Source organism: Meles meles, chromosome 10, assembly GCF_922984935.1.
Source record: "Meles meles chromosome 10, mMelMel3.1 paternal haplotype, whole genome shotgun sequence".
NCBI classification, from domain to species: domain Eukaryota; kingdom Metazoa; phylum Chordata; class Mammalia; order Carnivora; family Mustelidae; genus Meles; species Meles meles.
The window spans coordinates 89,072,057-89,096,668 of record NC_060075.1 but is presented as its reverse complement, the minus strand read 5'-3'; the positions used below and the strand labels follow the sequence as shown (position 1 = coordinate 89,096,668).

Below are 24,612 nucleotides of genomic sequence, written 5' to 3'. Positions count from 1 at the left end.
CAAATATATCCCTACAGAGTTAACTATAGTATGCTCTTCACTTCTAAACTGGGAAAGCTGGGAAAAGAACTGGCAGGAAGTGGAAGGTAACAAAATATAGGACTGGGGGGGGGAGTGAGAAATAAAAGCAGAGCACCTGAGAAGGCAGATTAAAATAACAAACTACATTAAATTTGGTAAGTAATAATGTCATGCAGATAAAAGCAGAAACAAAACTAGAAAATGCAATAAATGATCTGAGCTCTAGATGTCAAACTTGAAAGAGGAGTATAGGCAGGAGGTACATGGACATACACAGAGGCAATACAGAATAAGAAGAGAGGAAAAAAGGTAAAGCCTTGCAAATATACTACAGATTAAGCAGTAGAAAAATAGAACAAAAAAACCAGATTCATAACAGAGAGCAGTTGCTGAGAAGCAAATACCTTGAACAATCCAAAAACTGAACCAGTCCTTCAAGAATATGCAGACAGGTTTAAATCCTAAGGACTATTTCACTATTTTCTAATTCTATATTTCTAATTCTTTATTATATCCAGATCATTGTAATGAAATGGAAAGAAAACACTGCATTAAAATGAAAACACTGCCAAATGGTATGTAATTTATCACATTAGACAAGATCGGCTAAGAGAAAGCTATTATTACATGATCAGTTAAAATATGAACTAAAATTTCCTAATTATTTTTAAAAAATGAAGAAAACAAGTTATCATTTAAGTTATTTTTTTAGTTTTTAAATTTACCTCCTGAATAAATTTACTGAGGTGATTGTTCATAGTAATGATATGTGTCACAGGTAATGAGTATTTATTTTTAAATTTTAAAAGGTATCACAATAATTTTATTAAAATTAATTCAAAATATCACATCTTTACACAAAAATGTCAAATTTCACTCTCCAGTGAAGACTAATTCCCTCCTTCTGGCAAAAGTAAATCAACTTTTTAAAATAACCCTATATGCACGTTTTTATCAGTAACATCCAACTCCTAATCATGTAATAGATGGGAACAATATTACAAATAATGCAAAGTAATTTATATTTGGCTCTAAGATGTATTTTTACACTCATACTCAAATATGGGTATATGCTATACTATTTCAAATCAAATAATGAAGCATTGCCACAAACATCTGACCTAGGAAATTGTGTAAATCCACCAAAATATCTTACCCCCTACAGTACACTGCTTAAATCCTCTCTGCTTCCCACTCTGTACAGGGGATGGACTCAGTAACTTTCAGGCTGAAATCCTACAGTTCCCTCTCCATCCTCCCCAACTCCCTCCCCTGCAAAACAAATAAAAAAACAAAACAAACAAACAAAAAAAACCAAAAACAAAACAAAAAAATGAAAACAAAACCCCACTTTCTGTCCCAATCACACCTTCTCTAGGGGAGGAGGCCTTTCTTGGTGGTTGAACCAGGGTTGGGGGAGGGGAGACTGTGGTTCTGGTTCAAGGAGACTCCAGAGGGCTGCAAGGTTCAAGTCAAAAGGAGGTGAGAGAGTCAGGTCAAACAAACATCAATCAAAATGTATAATTCCCCCAAACTGGAAAATCACAGTTGATTATACAGCACAAGTAATTCCAAAGGAAATTCAGAGGGCTCATTTCTCTATCTTGTCTACCACTATATGTAGTTGTATTATTACTGGATGAGCAAAAAGAGAGATGGGATCCTATACGAATGAAGTTCAGAACCGACTGCCTATTACTCAGTTAACAATGAGGATTTCTAACAAACTCTAACAGAGCTTCTTTCCCATAAGGACTTTTTCTAGCAAAACACACTGCACTGATAGTAGCAATGCATCCAAAAAAATGCACTCATCAATTCCTTTAACAGTGACTTTATCTTTTCCAAGATTAACAATCAAAGGTTAGCAACATTCAAGAAGAGTAAACGAACAGCATAAGGTATTTTACCTGCATTTGTCACAACAGATCATATATCCATCATCATGTGTAAAACCACATATGCACCTGGTTACATCAGTACCGTAACTTCCATCCTCAGATGTGCTGATTGTTGTAGCACTGGAAGTTTCATCAAAGTTAGGAGTGGCAAATATGCCTACTTCATTTTTGCTAATAAGAACTGATGGAGGAGGGGAAGCCGGAGGTGTTGGAGGAGGACGAGCACCATAATTATGGTCCTGGATAATTGAACACAAATACAGCACGATATAATTCCAACAGTATGAACTTAGATAAAAGTCAATCCTTAATTTGAATATTCAAGAAATATGAAATTGACCCATTTCTTCCCTAATACCTTTAAAATAATGACTTGGTGAAGCTAGATATTAAACCATACTAGTAAGTGAAAATGTCTACCCAACCTCAGTCACCTGCACAGGGACTTCCCACAAACTCCATGCCCTCACCTCCCTAATCAAAAGATATCCTCAAAGTCTTTTGGTTAAAGAGCTCCACCTTCAAGATAGAAGCAGGTACCAGATGTGAAGATAGGGATTAAAAACAAAACAAAAAAAACCCACAAAAAAAACTCGGGAATGTGGAGACATTCTTAAAGAATAACAAAAACTAATAAAGATATATTATTCCTATATAGATTTTTAAAAATTTGGTGTTTACTCTGGTCCCAGAGGTAAAAATCCCTCATAATTGTACCTGGATAGTATCACAAATGTGTCCAGTTCTGTAACTGTTACAATCTAACTTGTATCTAGCTATACAACAAGTGAATGAGTTTAGATAAGCCTTCATTTTTTCTGCTATGAAATGGGGACAAAAATTATGCCCATCTGATGAAGATGGTTTGGAAGATTAAATGAGATAATATATGTAAAAATGTTTGAAGTCTGGCACATGATTGCTCAATAAGTAGCAATTATATAATTTATTATAAAATTACTATATAATTTAGAATCAATAGTAGATAGTAAATACAACCCTATTTTTTTAATAGGGAAGGTAAAGAATTATAACACTAAACTATTAATAGCATAAAATGCATAATAATAAGAAGAGTAAGATTAATAATAAAACTTTTAGGGAATGCCTCTTTTAGAATTTTAATCCCTCAATATAGTGAGAGTAATAAAAAGTTAAACTATAAATTACATACCTAATTATTTAGATAATATAAAATTATTTAGATAATATAAAACAAGTATTTTTTCTAAATATTGTTTTAGGCACAATACCACATCTACTTTCAACCTCTAGATATAAAAAATACCCTTTGAGAGAAATATTGGACACTTACCGCATAGGGCAAACCGATGTAACTGTGTGAATGATGCGAGCTGCTGGTATATAACTGGTGGGGATAACTGTTGGATTTCTCAACTACCACAGGGCTAGCTTCTACGGATTCTGGTCTGGAGGGGGAAGAGTTGTATTAAAGAGAATTCCACTCATTTTTGTTCTGTTCATCCATTTAAAATTCTAAGCATTTATTTCATATAAATTGTTTCTACACAAATGTCATTATTTCTATACAAATGTTTTTTCAAAGTAGGTAGACACCCTGTGGACAAGATATATCCTATATATCCTATCTAGAGTCTGTGTCCTAACAACAAAACTTTTAAGTAAAATAGTATCTTACCTCCAAGTTTAAATATAGTTTCCCTGTCATTAGGAAAAATTACCAGAGATTAAACATTCTTTAATATACTCAGTGGCACTGGGGTCACTACACACAGGGGAGGAGAAAAGTGGCAGAGAGAATTTAAACAGGAGGAAGAACACACTCAATCTACACGGAACCCAATGTCAATGTGAAGTACACATTTCAATGTCCAAAACTGTAGGTCTACGTTAGTATGCCAAGATATAACGAGGCTCTGGAAAATATCATTAAAGTATAGTAATTAATAAATAAATAATAAAGTTAAGAAATAGGAAACTTCACAATGAACCAAGGTTTGCTTCCAAAAAAATGTAAGAAGCAGGTAGAGTAAGATCAGCAGTTCTCACCTGCAATGGTTAGGTGATGATGACCTGACCATCAACTGATACAAATGGGACTAACAACTCAACTCACCACTGTGACTGACATATAAGCTCCCTGGCCTAGCATTAAACATGTATCATTTTCCGAATTTCCTTACTCAGATAAATCCTCCTGAACCCTATCCCGGTAATTCCTACTGATCAATGTGGTAGTAAACCTCCTTCTGAAGCCAATTCAGAATGAAATTAATTTCTGGCTTGTATACACAAAACATGACCTGTTTCTGTGCCTTCTTACCGCAGCCACCACTGAGAAGATTTTTTCATAACACTCCTTATCTTACCTCTCATTAAAAACTTGCCCTTAGAACTTAGTACTTTTGCACTCGTCATGGTTTAATACTTCTTAATGTACTTACTCCCTAGTTTCATATTTCTATAGTCAATTGCTTCTTGATATACTGCCCCCCCCAACTCCCCTGTACAGTCTCAATTTAGCTCTAAGTGGCTGCTGTTGTGAGATCTAGTATTACACAACCAGGAGAGAAAGGAAGCACAAACTGAAGTTGTCACATGGTTCTGGAGGAAATAGCAGAAGAGCCTCCAAAATGTTCTGAATACTTTGAAAATCAATGCCTATGCTGTTATTTTAAAAATTATTTGCTTATTACTTTCTTTTAAAAAAGAAATTTTTTTAAAAGATTTTATTTAGGGGCGCCTGGGTGGCTCAGTGGATTAAGCCGCTGCCTTCGGCTCAGGTCATGATCTCAGGGTCCTGGGATCGAGCCCCACATCGGGCTCTCTGCTCCGCAGGGAGCCTGCTTCCTCCTCTCTCTCTGCCTGCCTGTCTGTCTCCTTGTGATCTCTCTCTGTGTCAAATAAATAAATAAAATCTTTAAAAAAAAAAAGATTTTATTTATTTGACAGTCAGAAATCACAAGTAGGCAGAGAGGCAGGTAGAGAGAGGGGGGAAGCAGGCTTCCTGCTGAGCAGGGAGCCTGATGTGGGGCTCGATCCCAGGACCCCAGGATCATGACCTGAGCCGAAGGCAGAGGCTTTAACCCACTGAGCCACCCAGGTGCCCCTAAAAGAGAAATTTTTAAATTTTAAAATCAACACCTTCTCACTGCATAAAACTTAAATACATAAAAAGTGAAAGATGTCTTCATCCAAATCTCAAACATACCCATGTTAAGAGGACATGTAACACCCTCTAAATTTTTCTATTCATAAATAAATCTAAAAGCTGTTTATTTTTTCTTCATTTTTTTTAAGATTTTATTTATTTATTTGACAGAGAGAGAGATCACAAGTAGGCAGAGAGGCAGGCAGAGAGAGAGGAGGAAGCAGGCTCCCCGTGGAGCAGAGAGCCCGATCCCAGGACCCTGAGATCACGATCCAAGCCGAAGGCACCGGCTCAATTTGTTTCAGGGGTACAGGTTTGTGATTCATCAGTCTTACACAATTCACAGCGCTCACCATAGCACACACCCTCCCCACCACCCAGCCACCAGAGCTATTTATTTCAAAAACTGAGAATATACTGGGGCGCCCGGGTGGCTCAGTCAGTTGGGTGGATGCCTTTGGCTCAGGTCATGATACCAGGGACCTGGGATGGAGCCCCACATGGGCTCCTTGCTCGTCAGGAGCCTGGTTCTCCCCCTCCCTCTGCTTGCCAATCTCTGTCAAATAATCTTTTTTAAAAAATTATAAAAAGTGAGAATATGCTATATTTGCTTTTTCATAATCAGCTTTTTCCATTTGTCAATGTCAATACTTATTACCTTATTTTTGGTAATAACTACTGACTTCAATATATAAGTGTACATAATACTTAACAATTTCCCTATTTGGGAGAGGATGGCTGGGTGGCTCTGTCAGTTGAAGTGTCAGAGTCAATTTTGGCTCAGGGCATGATCTCAGGATTGTGCAATCCAGCCCCACATGGGCTCCATGCTCAGCACACAGTCCACTTGGGAGTCTCTCTCCTTCTCCGTTTGTCCCTCCCCCCACTACACATGCTCTCTAAAAAGAAAGAAAATAGTGGTGCCTGGGTGGATCAGTGGGTTAAAGCCTCTGCCTTTGGCTCAGGTCATGATCCCAGGGTCCTGGGATCGAGCCCCCATCAGGCTCTCTGCAAAGCAGCTCTCTGCTTCCTCCTCTCTCTCTCTGCCTGCCTTTCTGCCTACTTGTGATGTCTGTCAAATAAATAATCTTAAAAACTAAATAAATAAATAAATAAAAGAAAGAAAGAAAACAATTTCCTTACTGGTGATATCTGTTTTTCATTGTTAAAGGTATCACTGCATTTGCACACTGTTCAATGTATCTTCTTAAAATAAATGGGAGTATTTCTATAGAATGGATCCCTGGGAGATAGAAATGCTCAACAGAAGGGTAAATGCATATAAAATGGATAGGTACTAGCAAACTGCCTTTGAGTGATTTACAATATCGATTGCTTTAAAATTCTTCAACAATTACATAGAAGGAAGAAGTCGGGGCTCTTGGGTGGCTCAGTCAGCAAAGCATCTGACTCTTGATTTCACCTAACTTGTGATCTCTGGGTCCCAGGACTGAGCCCCATGTTGGGTTCTATGCTCAGCTGGGAGGCTGCTCAAGGATTCTCTCCTCCTCTCTCCCTCTGCCCCTCGCATGGCCTGTGCTTGAGCATGCTGCCTCTTTCTCAAATAGATAAATAAATCTTTTTTTAAAAAAGTACGTTGGGGCACCTGGGTGGCTCAGTGGCTTAAAGCCTCTGCCTTCGGCTCAGGTCATGATCCCAGGGGCCTGGATCAAGCCCCGCATCCAGCTCTCTGCTCAGTGGGGAGCCTGCTTCCTCCCTCTCTCTCTCTCTGCCTGCCTCTCTGCCTACTTGTGATCTCTGTCAAAAAAATAAAAATCTTCAAAAACAAAAATTAAAATTAAATATTAAAAAAAATTATGTTGAAGGAAGAAGTGAAATTTAGGGAATTCCTGATCTATAATACTACTATTAAGGCAACATGGAGGTATTCTGGTCAAAAGAGAAAAAGACTCAGACTTAAAGAATTAGATCAAACTCTGAATATACTACTAAAGAGTATAGCAAAAACTTTGGTATTTTGGAGTAGTTAATGGTTCAGTATAAAAAAAATTTTCTGCACAAAAGCAGTTAAGTTCAAGCATGTAAATAAGTCACAAATGCATAACCTTATGATTCAAATTAAACCTGTACCACTGACTATTTGGCAATAAAAGAAAGCAGAAATTCTTTATCAAGATCCTCATTTCTAATGCTGCTGCTTATACCAAAAGTAATTTTAAGAAGAAGGTAATGGTTACTTTAAAAAAAAAATCTGGTTGATATGGTACCTGGGTGGCTCAGTCAGTTTAAGCATCTGCCTTCTGCTGGGGTCAAGATCACAGGATCCTGGGATCCAGCCTCGAGTCAGGCTCCCTGCTCAGTGGGAGTCTGCTTCTCCCTCTGCCTGCCCCGCCCCCCCCACTTACACATAGTCTCAAATAAATAAAATCTTTTTAAAAACATTGAAGAAATAATATTTTAAGGATTTTTCCTGAACCATAAGATAGCATTAAAAAGAAGTCGTACAACATATATCTTTAGAAATATTCTTTGTAAGCTTCATGGTGCTAAATATCCTCAAAACTCTACATTTCCGTAACACTGTAAACATGAAAACAACTTTGTGACAAATACCGAAAGTCAAACATCCTTTCATCCAGTAATGCCATTTTCAGGAATTTATACTAAGAAAGAATTCCCACTAGATGGAGACCTGCAGATTTGAGATGTTTATTGTAATACTATTCATAAAATAATATGTAAGAGGAGAAATCATTTAAATATTCAGTCCTGGGATCGAGCCCCGCATCGGGCTCTCTGCTCAGCAGTAAGCCTGCTTCCTCCTCTCTCTCTCTGCCTGCCTCTCTGCCTACTTGTGATCTCTGTGTATCAAATAAATAAATAAAATCTTTAAAAAAAAAAAGACTAATTATATCCAAACAAACCTACTATATTTATAGATGGGTAACACCTTGGTAGGAACTCTTGGTAACAAAAACCACTATACTGAGATTACAGAAATTTCCCGCAAAATTTTCTGGACCATTTCATAAAGCTTTAATAAATTCCGGAGAGCCTGGGTGGCTCAGCAGGTTAAACATCTGCCTTCACAGCTCAGGTCATGATCCCAGGGTCCTGGGATCAACTCCCGTGTTGGGCTCCCTGCTCTGCGGGGAACCTGCTTCTCCCTCTCCTTCTGCTGCTCCCCCTGCTTATTCTCTGGGGCGCCTGGGTGGCTCAGTGGGTTAAGCCGCTGCCTTCGGTTCAGGTCATGATCCCAGGGTCCTGGGATCGAGTCCCGCATCGGGATCTCTGCTCAGCGGGGAGCCTGCTTCTACCCTGCTCCCTCTCTCTCTGCCTGCCTCTCTGCCTGCTTGTGATCTCTGTCAAATAAATAAATAAAATCTTTTAAAAAAAAATAAATAAAATCAATAAATTCCTAACGCAGGGCTAAAGGGATAATATACAATAACAAATTTTTATGTGAACGGTTGCTATAGTGCTCTGTTTAGCCTATATAATTATGTATATATCAATATACACACAAACACATAAATACGAATATAGATATAACATTTATCATAAAGAAACATTAGCATATTTCTATACATACTTATGTATCAAAACATAAATCATGCTGCTTTTTCCATCCTACAGACCGGTAAGATTTCACCTATATAATTTTGATGTCAGTTTTCAAGTAGTAAGACACTTACTTGTACTCACTCATATATGGCTTTGCATGTGTTTTTAAATCACTGAAATAATGATCACTATCAAAGAGATACTCTCTATCCATGGGAAACTTTCCAAAAATAATCACTCTCTAATCTGAGAATTCAGTGTTTAAAAAAATAACATGCAATTAAAGTATTCATAATATATGAGCACTAAGAGGGGCATGTGGTGGCTCAGCTGGTCGAGTGTCCAACTCTTGTTTTGGCTCCAGTCATGATCTTATAGGGTCATGAGATGGAGCCCCATGTTTGGTTCTGAGCACAGCAGGAAATGTGCTCCCTCTGCCCCTACCCTTGTTCACATATGCTCTAATAAATGAATCTTCAAAAATAAATATAGAGAGATACATGCAATAAGGTATGGCCAGCATTTGCACATGAACTCTGTTTTTCAAAACTCTGAATTCTGTTTCCCATAAATTGAGGACATGAAATGCATATAGAGAGTTTCTAATATGCAACTTGGCTCTAAAACCAAATTTAAAAATATGCTCTCTTAAAAAAGAAATATGCTCTCTTGTTGACTAAGCCAACACTCAGATACTGACTGGTTCTTTTGGAAGTTCCCTAATAGCTAATAAATGCAGAAAGAATGATCAAAGTAGAAAAATCACGAATTTTCAATCCTCTAGAGATGATGGATTTAGGCAACAGATAGCCTATGGATGCTAAAACCTTGAAAGGTTAAAAGCTGATGGACAGATAAGGCTGACAACACCTGAACCCGCTGATCTTTCTTGTCATCACTGAAAGTTAGACAACCAAGTTTTCTGTGCCTCTCTCATACTATGCAACAGGAAGTACAAGGTTCCACTTTTAAAGTATCATGCTGAAAGGAAAAAAGGAAAATGAGAGAGGGAAAAAAACAAATCTGAAGCTAATCACATCTCTAGGTTGACGTACCAGTTTATAGAAACACAGGAGTAAGTAGATTAATACATGACATCAAAAGGAAGCAACAGGCCAAATCCAGAACATTAAAACTTCTATAGACTCCGTTTTTTTTACCAGTATATGGTATGAGGGAAAATAAATTTAAAAGGTTGCTGCAGATAAAAGAAATTCAAAGATATTTCAATCAGGGGCGCCTGGGTGGCTCAGTGGATTAAGCCGCTGCCTTCGGCTCCGGTCATGATCTCAGGGTCCTGGGATCGAGCCCCGCATCGGGCTCTCTGCTCCGCGGGGAGCCTGCTTCCTCCTCTCTCTCTGCCTGCCTCTCTGCCTACTTGTGATCTCTCTCTCTGTCAAATAAATAAATAAAATCTTTAAAAAAAAAAAAAAAAAAAAAAAAAAAAAAAAAAAAAAAGATATTTCAATCAAATACAATGTGTAGATTTTGTCTGGATGCCAATTTGAATACACCAATTACAAAAAGACAGTTTTGAGACAAGTAAGGGAAATCTGAAGATGAATTTGGTATTTTATATTAAGAAAGTGTTAATTTTGCCATACAAAATAACAGTATTGTGGTTTAAAAAAATCCTTATCTTTAAGTAGTGTGTATTGGAGAAAACAAGTAAAATGACATAGGAATTTGTTCTAAAAGGGCGCCTGGGTGGCTCAGTGGGTTAAGCCGCTGCCTTCGGCTCAGGTCATGATCTCAGGGTCCTGGGATCGAGTCCCGCATCGGGCTCTCTGCTCAGCAGGGAGCCTGCTTCCCTCTCTCTCTCTCTGCCTGCCTCTCTGTCTACTTGTGATCTCTCTCTGTCAAATAAATAAATAAAATCTTTTTAAAAAAAATTAAAAAAAAATTATTAAAATATTTCAATAAAACTGTAAAATAGATGAAACAAGATTCCAAAACTTGGAATACTACTGAAGCTAAGTAATGGGCACCTCCAATTATTACACTGTATTCCCATACTGTTGTATATATTTTTGTACTTCCTTATTAAAAAGTTTTTTTACATTCCCCAACCTTTGCATCTTATATTTAATATCCTTTATTCAACAGGTACCTGTAAGAATGGTATACTATTTCCTTTCCTCCCAAACTCAGGAAGATATCCTGGGGATTTCTATTTCTAAGCCTCTATCTGTGGAATCTCAACACTTACTTCTTGATTTCAGCACATCTCTCAAAGCTTACTTCACATGCTCAAGGAGTACTTTCCTGCTTCTACTCATGACAATTTTTATAAATCCTATGGATTCCTATAGCACTTATTTACTGTACTGTTAATTTATTACCTTTCATATAATATTTCTGTAGGCTATCAAACCATCGTTCACATGGATTTATTATTTCTTTCTTCCAAACTCCATCAAAATTAACAAGGCATCTTCTCTCTTAAAAAGAACATGGGGGTGCCTGGCTGCCTTAGTCAGAAAAGCATTCAACTCTTGATCTCAGGATTTTAAGTTCGAGCCCCATGTGGGTGTAGAGATTACTTTAGTTCATTAAAAGTTTTTAAAAAAGGATGGAATTGGGACATTTGTGTCTGAGACTGGACATTCAATGGGTACAGCTGAGTAGTCACCTTTCTAAAGCTCAACTTTTTATCTATAATGTAGGGATAAATATTCCCCTTCAACTTCTTCCCAACAATATGGATGAAACTCAAAAGATAGAAAGGATATGAAGATGCATTTTCTCAACTATAACGCATCATGCAGATATGAAACGCTACTTTTTTCTTCAGAAATGTCTCTCAGATGTAACTAAATATTTAGTCTGAAATTACTTTTCAATTATTTTAAAACCTTGAATGCACAGTAATTCTAAGTACAAGGTCTAGCTATACCTGTTATAAATAAATCAATAAATTTGCAACTTATCAAAAACTGTGGATATTTAAATCATTTGGTAGATACTGAGCACTAAATATGTACTAAGTCCTTTTAAAGTTTATTCTTTTTTGAAAGTATACTCCCATAACTCTCAAAATTATACTGAAGTGCCTTGAAATAAAATGTTTCCTTGGTAATCCCTCTGTAAAGCAGAATTTTAAAATATTTTTTCTTAAAGTTGAGTCCATAAATACATGATTCTTCACATAGTAAAAGACTAAACTTTACATCAAGAAAGGTAATCTGTAATCATGAATCTGTAATGTTCATATAATAAGGTTTTAAAATTCTAGATCAGTGATTCAGAATATTATCCAGTGACACAAAATACATTTTACTGCTACACTGTATATATATGCATCACTAATCTAACAGGGACACATGGTGATATGCATGTCACTTTTTTGTATTTACCTTGTCTTTTTTAATAAAATGATACAAGAGACAAGGACCTATTACTGTAATAAATTATTTACTACCAACAAAATAAGAGACAGACAGAAAATGGTGGAACAACAAACTGGGATTAATGTTCTAATTTTAGTTCCAGTCACTACTTAAATCATTTATAATTTTGACACAAAAGCTAAGTAAGCAAGGAAATCTCTATCATTGGCAGCAGAGATTTTTTTTTATACATTTAAAATTATTTTTTTCGGGTGCCTGAGTGGCTAGATGGTTAAGTGTCTGCCTTCAACTCAGGTCATGATCTGCAGGTCCTGGGACTGAGACCCACATCAGGCTCCAGCTGAGTGGGGAGGCTGCTTCTCTCATTCCTCATGCTTCTCCCCCTGCTTGTGCTCTGTATCTCTCAAATGAATAAATTAAAATAATTAAAAGGTTTTTTCAATATTACTGTACATCTAAACTTTTTAAAAGATTTTATGTATTTCAGAGAGAGAGAGAGAGCGCGCGAGCGAGCACGCACTGTAGGGGAGGGCAGAGGGAGAAAGACTTCCCGCTGAGCACAGGGGCTTAATTCTAGGACCCTGAGATCATGACCCCAGCCAAAGTCAGATGCTTAACTGACTGAGCCACCTGGCACCCCTGTACATCTAGATTTTAGATAATTGTGTTTTCTTCCAAGATTTTATTTTTAAGTAATCTCTACATCCAACATGGCTTGAATAGATCAAAGTCAGATGCTTACCCAACTGAGTGAGGCAAGCAACCCTAACTGTTTTTAAAGTAGTAACTTTAAGGTTTCTGGTTGGAAAGGTTTTTAAAAGGACTATACATAGGTGTGTTCAGCCTTAAGCATGTCAATGAAAACTCAACATGATTTTGTGGAATACTTAATATACACACATGAGGTTAACTAGATTTAACAAAATCAGACACAATGCATTTGAGTCACTGTAGCACCAACATGCTAAACCAAGAACTGATATGGAAGCTCGTTGGAAAGAGCCATTTTATTCAAAAGCTTTGCAAAGTAATACTTTGCCATTTTTTACTCCTCTCTTTACAACTCTTAAGGTGTTCCCTAGTTTTTATGTTTTAATGTTAAGTGACTAAGTACCTGTCCATATAGATGGTCGATCCACTGAACTATCCTGTTTCTTGATTCATAGGTCTCAATCTTTTACAGGTTTTAAAAAATTTTTTAATTTTTTTATTTGACAGAGACAGAGAGATCACAAGTAGGCAGAGAGGCAGGCAGAGAGAGCGGTGAAAGCAAGCTTCCCGCTGAGCAGAGGGCCCGATGCAGGGTTCGATCCCAGGACCCTGAGATCATGACCTGAGCTGAAGGCAGAGGCTTAACCCACTGAGCCACCCGCATGCCCCCATGGGTCTCAATCATATTAACCATCTTTTTAAAAAAGTTTTTAAAGTAATCTCTACAGTTAAGTGGGGCTTAAACTCATGCCCCTGAGATCAAGAGTCGTGTGCTCTACCAACCAAGCCAACCAGGCTCTCCTTATTAACTGTCTTTATAACACAGCCCCTTAAGCCCTGGAGGTCATTTAGCTTTCTTCAGATCCATTTATTTCTTCAATAAGATGTGGCAAACAGAAAGGCAGGGTACTCCAGCCATGAGTATAACACACTCTGTAGAAAGTGATGATCTCATGATGGCTCCTCATTTTCTAGATTCTTTTGACATAATTATACCAAAGTCAAAAAACCACCATTATCTTAGCATTTCTGTCACTGCCCATTGAGAAACATTCGCCATTTTCTGACTCAGTATTCTCAAATTTGTATTTTATCACCACTAACAACATATGCTTTCAGTACATAAAAGAATGAATCTGGACACATCATGATGCAGTCCCTATCTCAAAGAAGCCATATTGACATTAAAATAAGAGCAACCCCAGTCATGCTGGAGGACACCGCTGTTTATATCACTTCACCCAGAAAGTTTATTCCTAGACTCTGTTTCCATCTATGATAAATCCCAGTCAGAAAATTTTTTCCAAGTTTTTTTGGTGGATTTACCTTACAGTCAAAGGAGCATACAAACTGTAATTCAATGAATAGTTCTATGATGGTGTTTGCTATGTGATTAAGGTAACTTGTTAGATCCTACAGGATAAAGAGATATAAAACATACTCCAATCACTCAAAGAGTTTCTGATCTTGGGAGGAACAGCAGCATCAGCAAAAAAAACACAGGTACCACTATACAAGGCAAAAATAAATACCATAAGAAAAGTATGGGCAAATGCTTAACAAAAACTCTTTCCTCCTCTGTGTGAGAATTTGCTCTTTAGTTAACTTTAGTTAACCTGTTACCGTAAAAACCTGACCGGGTAATTTCCTGTATTGCTTGGCAAATTAAAATGATTGGTAAATAAGTTTTGTCTAGACTGAGAAAAACTATAAATATTTGATGAGGATACCACAGATCTGAACTTCCCAAAGATGCAGTGACTCTTCTAACTGGCATGTCCCCTTCAGGGAACCTGGAAACTCTTGCCTATGCTTGTTACAAGAAATAATGGCTTCTTAAGGGAATAAGGGTTCTAAATCAGGACTACCATAGCTCCTAATGTGGACCCTGTCTCCTTTTACCTGACAGTCACTTGAGAAGTCGAAGAACATAGTTTCTGGATGGCTGACTCTACTCCTACATGGTCTCATACAGAGATGAACAACTGATGCTGACCTCTGATAAACTGGGGCTCCTGTCCAGTATACCACATAGACTAGTGCCAAGTACAGCCTATACTAGTCTTGTAAATCTGAATCTTTAGTTGAGCCTAAGACCTCCTTGGAGGGGTTGCAAAAGTTCAAGGCTCCTGAATCAAAGGAATTCAAGAGAAGGACATATATCTGAGTAAGAGGAAGGATAAGGAATAAACATGATAAGTTTTATTAAAAGTGAGAATACTTCTAAAAGACAGACAGGACTTTAAACTTTGAAATTTGAAATTTATACCAAATATGTATCTTCTATTGAAAAAAAATTTTTAAACCACTAAGATGGAGAAAGACAATATGCCACACATATGCAAGAAGAGAAAAGTATTCAAGGAATATGGAGGGGTCAGTTAGACTGTAGAATAGTGTTTGGTTACTTAGCTATTGGTCAAAATAAAGTAACACACAAAACCCTGCAATAGAAGAAGGGGGGTTTTTGGATTTAGAGAAACATGTTAAACTAGATCTTTAGGTGATCTGTATACCAACATCGTCAAACACAAATAAGCACTTGCACTGAAAACTCACGGCAGTACTCAGCATAAAGTGGTGGTCATCCAAGATCACTCTAAACAGACTTTTCCTAGCTCAAAAGGGAAGAGGCAAATAAATAAATAAATAAATAAAATTAAAACTTCATAGGGCTCATAAAGTCTCTGGGCACTATATCCATAGACCTCAGTTTGACTAGCAAGCATTAAACAAATATTGAGGGTCTGCTGCTTGCCAGGCACTATGAAAGGTAAGACACTGTCCCTGTCTTCAAGGAACTTATAATATAGTTTTAATTCACTCAATAAACATTTTAGCACACATCTGTAAGTAGAAGACACTGAGATGCTAGAAGTTAAGAAATAAAGAAGGGAAAGAAGTGGTCCTTCTCAAGAAACTGATGTACGGGGAAGACAAGTATATCAGTGATTATAGTAGTGTCATCAGAGGTATGCAAGGGGCTCTTCACAATAGTAATCGTATTTACCAAACTGTAAGGAATGAAAAGTTAACAAGCCCAAGAAAGAGAAAGGTGAGAGAGATGGAGAAGGTATTCCACACAGAAAGCACACATGCAGTCAAGACATGTTTAAGCATGTTTCTCTAAGCATGACTGACAGAACACCAGTACCACAATCACATGTAATGCATGTCATAATTTTTTTACAACTCCACTTAACCAAATAAATAAAATTTTCTTAAAGGTCAGGCTCAGAAATATACAACTTAAAAACACTCTTTTTTTTTTTTAGATTTTATTTATTTATTTGACAGAGATCACAAGCAGGCAGAGCAGCAGGCAGACAAAGAGGGGGAGGCAGGCTCCCTGCTGAGCAGAGAGCCTGATGCGGGGCTTGATCCCAGGACCCTGAGATCACGACCTGAGCTGAAGGCAGAGGCTTAACCCACTAAGCCACCCAGGTGCCCCTAATAAGCACCTTCATTCTCATGTTCACTGAAGTTCAGGAAGCACAGATTAGAAACAGTTGCTTATATACCTCAACACCAAAACACCCCAAATAATCCAATTCAGGCAGAGGACCTGAATAACATTTTTCCAAAGATATACAGATGGCTAAAAGACACGTGGAAAGATGCTCAACGTTACTAATCATGAGAGAAATACACATCAAAACCACAATGAGGTATCACCTTACGCCCATCAGAATGGCTTAAATCAAAAAGACAAGAAATGACAAGTGTTGGCAAAGATGTGGAGAAAAAGGAACACTCATGTACTGTTGATAAGAACACAACCTGGGGCAGTCACTGTAGAAAACAGTATGGTGGATCCTCAAAAAATTAAGAATAGAATTACCATATGATCTAGCAATTCCACTACTGGATACCCAAAGATAATGAAAACACTAATTCAAAAACATATATGCGCCCCTATGTTTACTGCAGCATTACTGACAATAGCCAACGTACAGAGCCAACCCAAGTGTCCATCAGCAGATGAATGGATGAAGAAGGCATGTACACACACACACACACACACCACACACAGAGGAATGTTACTCGGCCATAAAAATGAATGGCATCTTGCCATCTGTAACAATATGGATGGATATAGAGGGTATAATGCTAAGTAAAGTCAGAAAAAGACAAATACTGTATGATTACACTCATGTGGAATTTAAGAAACAAAACAAAGAACAAAGAAAAAAGAGAAAAACAAAAAACTCTTAAAACTGTACAAAGAACAAACTGGCGCTTGCTAGAGGGGTGGTGGATTGGTGAAAAAGAAAAAGGAGATTAAGAATACACTATTGTGATGAGCACTGAGTAATGTATAAAATTGATGAATCATTGTATTATACACCTGGAACTACTAAAACCCTGGATTTTTTAAAGTTTGTTTATTTATGTGTTTGGGAGAAAAACGGGGGTGGGGGAGAGAAAGAGAGAGCGCGTGCGCATGCGCGCACACACGCCAAGCACAGGCCAGGGGAAGGGCAGAGGGACAAGCAGACTCCCTGCTTAGCAAAGGTGGGGCTAGAATTGCTACAATTCAGAGCAGATGGAGTCATGTAGAAGAGGCCAAGAGATGAGGGCAAATAAGTTAATCAAGCACAAGTTCAAAAACCACCCTTGGGTATCTAGCTAAGGAATATCTTTATTCTGAAAAACTGTACAGAGCCACTAATGATTTGTTTCTCCACCAAGGAAGGTAACAATGTGATCAGAGTAGCAGCATTTCAAAATAAAGCTAAGGGTTCCAAATGCAAGGTTGAGTAATAGGTATGCAATTCTCCCAGATTCAGTAGGTTCAAGAAAAAGCCCTGATCCTGATCAGAGCATGTTAAAAGTCTACTTCTCCAACCTCACTTACAAATAAGTTAACCTTTGCCGTTCTTTGCTTCACTGAAAATGAATACCCTGTCTATAGTTTCAAAGTAATCTTCATGAGCAAATGGTGCCCACAGTCCAAATCAGTAAACTTTTTTATTTAAGAAAGGGATAATAAAATATGTAACTTGCTATTACAAGCAATAATTTCTACAAATGAGTTTCTTCAATTAAGTATGGAACCAACCCACCTTGGTGATTAACCTACAATCAGTTATTACATACACTGGGCACATTAACCACTATAAGATTCATGTGATATTTAGTTACTTTCTTTTTTTTTTTTTAAAGATTTTATTTATTTGACAGAGAGAGATCACAAGTAGAGAGAGAGAGAGAGAGAGAGAGGGAAGCAGGCTCCCTGCTGAGCAGAGAGCCCGATGCGGGGCTCGATCCCAGGACCCTGAGATCATGACCTGAGCCGAAGGCAGCGGCTTAACCCACTGAGCCACCCAGGCGCCCTATTTAGTTACTTTCAATGACAATGTGGAAATAAAAGACTTTCAAATATTTTATTACTAAAAGACAACTCTTAGTAATCTCTTAATCTGTCAATTACATTATCAACAGAAAGTCCCATTAATTCTCTAGTAGCTTTATGTTTTTAAAACCTTACCAAACTTGGTATCATTTGCCAAATATGCCTTAAATTATCTTTTCATCCACTTAATTTCTAATTATTACATGTCATGCCAAACTTCTTTGCATCTACTTTTCCCCTTAACCGACTGTTCCATATTCTGAGAGAAGACTTTTATATGGTTGCTTTATTTATAACAGCATCTCTTTATTTGGCTGGTTAGCCGCACAAAGATTAAATCAGATTCAAGTGCCCATTTTTGATCTATAGCACATTACTACCAAGCTTTCAAAAAGGGAGCTTTACAAAGACTCTACAGTTAAGAAGATGAAATTATATTTTAAACTCCTACTTTTAACTGGTTGGGGAAATTTCATCACTTAATCCCTCAACAGTTAAAGAAAATATGATTTCAAGTATCCTAGTCAAAATGTTATCACTTAAAAAAAAAGTACCATCACTTGTTATAATTCTAATACTGGAGAATTTTATATCATCCCTCTTCTACATTCTGTCTAATGTAGTCTATCACCATCAGAACACAGTCACTCAGGTAATGCATACAGTAAACTTCAATCTCTCTCTAGTTGCTATTTCAATGCTGCTAGTTTCCTAATGCCTTTTATTATTTCCCAGCTTTCTGAAATAGGTACTAACTAAAACAGCTACTTTAAAGAACTACAGCATTCAACTCACTGAAATCACACCAATTGTGTAAGGTTTTCTTTTTTTTTTTTTTAAAGATTTTTTTATTTATTTATTTGACACAGAGAGAGAGAGATCACAAGTAGGCAGAGAGGCAGGCAGAGAGAGAGGAGGAAGCAGGCTCCCCGCAGAGCAGAGAGCCCGATGCAGGGCTCGATCCCAGGACCCCGAGATCACGACCCGAGCCGAAAGCAGCGGCCCAATCCACTGAGCCACCCAGGCGCCCCTGTGTAAGGTTTTCTTTATACACAGGAGACAGTTTGTTCAATTCTACAGCCCCTTACATCTTTTCCTACAACGGAGAGGCTATAAAATATTTCTAGCTTTAGTTCTGTCTCTCCTAAACAACTGAAATAAAATTAGCTAAGATATGAACATTCAACAATCAGTGCTATATAATAGGCTTCAGAGTTAACAAAGAGACCAATATGATTCATGATTCAATACTTAACATATGCCAGGGCCTGTGGTAATAATAAAACAGATGTTTATATACATGAAGCTTGTATTTCAGTAAAAAGATAAGGAAAAAATAATGAAAGAAAACAAGACTTTTTCAGAGAGGTTTTTCAGGCACTATTTTAGATAGTGTGCAGAGGAAAGGCCTCACTGAAAAGCTGTATTTGAGCTCAGCGAAGACTATGCTAAGAGCAAAAAAAAAAAAAAATGTTCAAGGCAGATGCAACATCAAGTACAAAGGTCCAAAGGCAGGACCAAGTTTAGAATGTTCAAAAGAACAAGGAAAATAATACCAACATGGGAGTAACAGTAGGTTAAGGGGAGAATATGGAGTAGAGATTAGAAAAGTAGGGCCTACAGTACCAAAAGAAGTTAGGATTTTAAGTGAAACAAAAAAATCATTGGAAGGTTTTCAAGTGGGAGAAATTTAAGATTTGTTTATGCTTCAGAATTACATTATCTTCTACAGAAACAATGAATTGTGGAAAGCAAAAGAGACACTTGTAGTGTCCAAACAAGAGATGAAAAGGGCTTAGACTAGGACAATGGTAGAAATGGAGAGAAGTATACTGATTCAAAGTGTATTTTGGAGGAAGACACAGGATTAATCAGTTAATCAATGAATCAGACATGATGGGTAAGGAAAAAGGTATAACCCAGAAGAATGCCTTAGCGTTTTGGCTTAAGCAACTAGATAGAGGTGGAGTCATTTAAAGAAAAAGATGAGCCTGGAGCAGAGTTAGATCTGAGGGAAGAAAATCAAGCAAAAAATGGGAAAGAACGGCCAGCTAAGTGTGGCACCCAAAAAACCAACAGGGTTAAATCATTCTAGTAGGAGGAAACAGTTATTTATATCAAATGCTGATAAAGCTGTATAAATTATGGAAGACTACCAATTATTCTGACAACCTGGGTATTTATAAAGGTGTTGTGTAGCCTGATGCTGAGTGTGAACTCTTTCAAGGAGTTTACTATAAAGAGGAACAGAAAAGTGGAATAGGAAATAAAAAGGGGTAGCACTCTTAAGGTATTTATATGAGATGGGAATGATCTAATTAGAAAGAAACTGAAGATGCAGGAAATATGGGATAGCAGATGAGAGTAAAGTGTAAACATCCTGAAAAAGATGAGGGGGGATGAGATCCAGACAGCAAGTAGAACAAGGCTCTACTAAAAGTGACATTTTGGGGCGCCTGGGTGGCTCAGTGGGTTAAGCCACTGCCTTCGGCTCAGGTCATGATCTCAGGGTCCTGGGATCGAGTCCCGCATCGGGCTCTCTGCTTGGCAGGGAGCCTGCTTCCCTCTCTCTCTCTGCCTACCTCTCTATCTACTTGTGATCTCTCTCTATCAAATAAATAAATAAAATCTTTAAAAGTGACATTTTATAAGAAAAGCAAAATTTGAGTATAGACAGACTTCAGATGTGGAGCTGTGTTTCTTCACCTGAAACATGACTGATATAGTATAAACTCTTAATATTTATTAATAAACAGGAAGTTCCTATATTAAAACAGAGTCATACCAAAGAACTAATAGTACCTGCTTAAGCCAAAGAAATCAGAAAGAATGATACTCTTTACTTGAAAGAGTACCCAAGATTCACTTTCCCTAAACAAGGAGACAGCAACCTAGGATCCCTGAGCCAAAGCCAGCCCAAAGCCTGGTTTTGTAAATAAAGTTTTACTAGAATCCAGTTATGTCCATTCCTTTATACATATACTGCCTAGCTTTCCAGTGACAATACAATTGAGTAGTTTCAACAGAAACTATACTGTTCCAAATCTTACATATTTACTCTTTGGCCTTTTAAAGAAATAGTCTGCTGACTCCAGCTTTAAATTTAATTTTAAATTCCAAAATAATGTGGGAAGTGAAAAAGGATTCACTACCACACACATTGCAGAGACACGCATCTACTTTATAGTCATCAGACACCTAAGAGACCTAGGAATGCAGGGGGCTCTATGAGTGGAGCTCATGAGACAGAATTAGGCTAAGGATGATTTGAAGTCATGAGCATGTAGGAAATGGTGAAAGCTACAGAAGTGGATGAAACCTCCAGGACAGGGTACACGGTTAGGTTCTAAGTTAAAGACTCCTAGAAAGCGTAAATATTTAACAAACGGAGAAGAAACCTTTAAAAAAAAAAAAAGATTAAGGCACAAAAAGAAAACCAGATGAAAGCAGCTGGTGGTTTCTTAAAATGTTAAACACAGAATTAACTATGACCTAGCAATTCCACTCCTAAGTATACACCCCCCCATATAACTGAATCAAAGACTCAAATAGATACTTTACGCCAATATTCATAGCAGCATTATTCACAATAGCCAAAAGAGGGAAACATCCTAGTTTCCATCAAAATGCAGTACATCTATACAGTGGAATATTATTCAACCATAATAAAGAGGGTAATTCTGATATCTGCTACAACACGAACTCTGAAAACATTACGCTAAGTAGCCAGACACAGAAAAGATAAATATTTTATGATTCTATTTATTTAAGGTATCTAGAAGAGACAGAGAGAGAGCAAGAGAGAGAGAGTGAAATAGAGGTGCCAAGCACTTGGGCCTGGAGGGGACAAAGAGGTCTGTGTATGTAATAATTGCAAAGTTTCTGTTGGGGATGATCAAAAAGTTTGGGAACAGATGTGAGACTGACTGCACAGCACTGTGAATGTACTTAACGCCACTGAATTCTATACTTAAAAATTACTAAAGTGATCAATTTTATATTAGCTATATTTTTCTACAATAAAAAGACCCAAACTACAAAAAGGTAGTTTCATTAAAAATGAAAGTACTAAGAGTCACAGTATCAAATCCTGAGAGAGCAAGCAATGAGTCTGAAAACTATGCATTTGTCTCAATGTGACAGTAGCACAGCCAAGTGGAAGATCAGTGCAAGAATTCAAACATATGACCAGGCCTACAACGGAGACAGTGCCCATGGAATTATTAAAGTAAGAGGCACATATAATACTGACAGAGGGTCAAGATTTAATCCGAATTAGCCACTCCCAGGACCTACTTGGGGTGATGTTCGGGGCCTGGAGAAAAGGTGAAATACTGCTGCTAAGACTTGGTAAGTGGAGGAGGTAAAACAAAGATGTGGTAGGCTTGGTTTGCATCTGGCCCCAAGAGAGTGTTGGGGCACAGTTTCTTTTCCCTCAGACTGCAAGGAGGCTTGTTCTAGGCTGGGCCTGCTGGGAGTCAATCTGTTCCGACTCAGTCCAGATTGGTACAGTGAAATGGGCAGTTTTTGGACCCCAGACAGTGCTATTATCGAAGCTAGGGATGATGGGTCAGTTGCTGAGTCCTACTTGGTATGGGACACAGTGCAAAGGGACAGGAACTGTTTAGGGAAAGAATCTCTGCTGTCCCAGAAAGTATTCTGCAGATCACATGGTCTACCCTCCAGCTTTACCCACCAGGAGATGACTGATACTAGCTGCAAAAACTCTATAGATTCAGGGTGCCTGCATGGCTCAGTGGGTATAAGCCTCTGCCTTCGGCTCAGGTCATGATTCCAGCGTCCTCGGATCGAGCCCCATATTGGGCTCCTAGCTCAGCGGGAAGCCTGCTTCTCCCTCTCCCACGCCCCCTGCTTGTATTCCCTCTCTCGCTGTGTCTCTCTCTCTGTCAAATAAATAAATAAAATATTAAAAAACAAAACAAAACAAAACACTCTCAATTCAAGCACTAACTCTACGCCTAAGTCACTATGTACCCTTGGGACATGTCACAGAACTACTCTGGGTCTTAGTTTCCACATTTGTAAGATGAACTCTTAATTCCAAGTCATGTGGCTTTAAAACAGCAAAGAAAATACCAAAGCCTGGATCTCTGAATGTGCTCTAGAACTTTTCCCATTAAACAGCATTGTCCCCAGTATGCCTGTGAAATAGGCATACTGTTTATGTGCTGTTTATGCCTGTGGATTAGTGACTTAATGAGGTAAACAGCTTTACCTCATTATTATAACACAAAATGGTCGTTTGTGTCACTTTATAGAGTTACACAAAGCCTGAGTTCTGGTAATCCTGAATCTATGCCATTTTAATTTTCATACATCAAACTTCACAAATATGGAGAATATTTTTGGTCATTAAAATTAAAATTATTCCTTTATGTAGTATTTCCATTTGTAAAAATGAAAACAGGCTATTTCCAAATGTGCTAACTGAAGTTCTAAATTATTGTCAAAAACTTAGAAGGCAGAACTACTATTATTTTGTTTGCAGTAATCTACCTGATGATGCTGCCCCATTTTTCTGGAACCACTTTGTAAATTAAAAATCTTATTTAGACCAAAATATTCTTATTCTTCAAAAAGGCATCATAAATTATCATCCAAGGCACATTATGCATTCTTGATGCAGGCATTTAACTAAATTAGGTAAAGTGGACTTAAGATCTAAAAAGAGAAAAGGACCAATCACTAAGTGAGGCATTTAGAGAAAAAGAACAGGTTAGAATGACTGAATAGGGGCACCTGGATGGCTCAGTCAGTTAAGCATCTGCTTTTGGCTCAGGTCATGATCTTGGGATCCTGGGATCGACCCCCACATCAGGTATCCCACTCAAGGGGAAGTCTGCTTCTCTTTCTCCATCGCCCCCCCCACCCCGCTCATGCATATACACTCTCTCTCTCAAATAAACAAATAAAATCTTTTTAAAAAAGTGACTGAAGGGCACCTGGGTGACTCAGTCAGTTAAACATCCACCTTCAGCTCGTCATGATCCCAAGACCCTGGGATCTAGTCCCACATCAGGCTCCCTGCTCATCCCTGATCAGTGGGGAGTCTGCCTCTCTCTCTCTCTCCTTCTGCTCCTTCCCACACCCCGGTGTTTTCTCTCTCAAACAAAAAAAGATCGTAAAAAAAACAAAACAAAACAAAACAAAAAAACAGTGATTGAAAGGCACCTGGGTGGCTCAGTCAGTTAAGCATCTGCCTTCAGCTCAGGTCATGATCCCAGAGTTCTGGGATCCAGCCCTGCATCGGGCTCCTTGATCAGCGGGGAACCTGCTTCTCCCTTTCTCTCTGCCATTCCCCTCCTTCTTCTGACTCTGTCAAATAAATAAATAAAATCTCAAACAAAAAAAGGGGGTGTTTGAATAAATAAGCTATGATTCCTCAAAAATTGGGAGTTTTATGATTTTCTTCTTTCTCAACAAAAATTTAATTTCTTCCTTGTATAAACCTTCAAAATATAGTTTGATTTGAATGAGTTTATATATCACTGTTTTAGGTAAAACCTCTAATTTTCTTTTTAATGTTAAAATATTCAATAACACATACCTGGGTGTCAGTAATGGCATATGGATAGAATGACTGACTCCCTAACC

At 37.8% G+C, this 24,612-nt stretch overlaps 1 protein-coding gene across 6 annotated transcripts in view; it reads right to left on the bottom strand.

Annotated features, from left to right (window-relative positions):
• KMT2E (lysine methyltransferase 2E (inactive)) overlaps nucleotides 1-24,612 on the bottom strand; it is a 99,516-nt gene that overhangs the window by 44,062 nt on the left and 30,842 nt on the right. For all 6 annotated transcript variants that reach the window (XM_046021589.1, XM_046021588.1, XM_046021585.1 and 3 more), the window contains 2 exons: nucleotides 3,238-3,352; nucleotides 1,932-2,161 (listed from right to left, as the gene is read on the bottom strand). In XM_046021589.1, coding sequence (XP_045877545.1) covers nucleotides 1,932-2,161; nucleotides 3,238-3,352 — 345 coding nt within the window. The remainder of the gene's footprint in view (nucleotides 1-1,931; nucleotides 2,162-3,237; nucleotides 3,353-24,612) is intronic.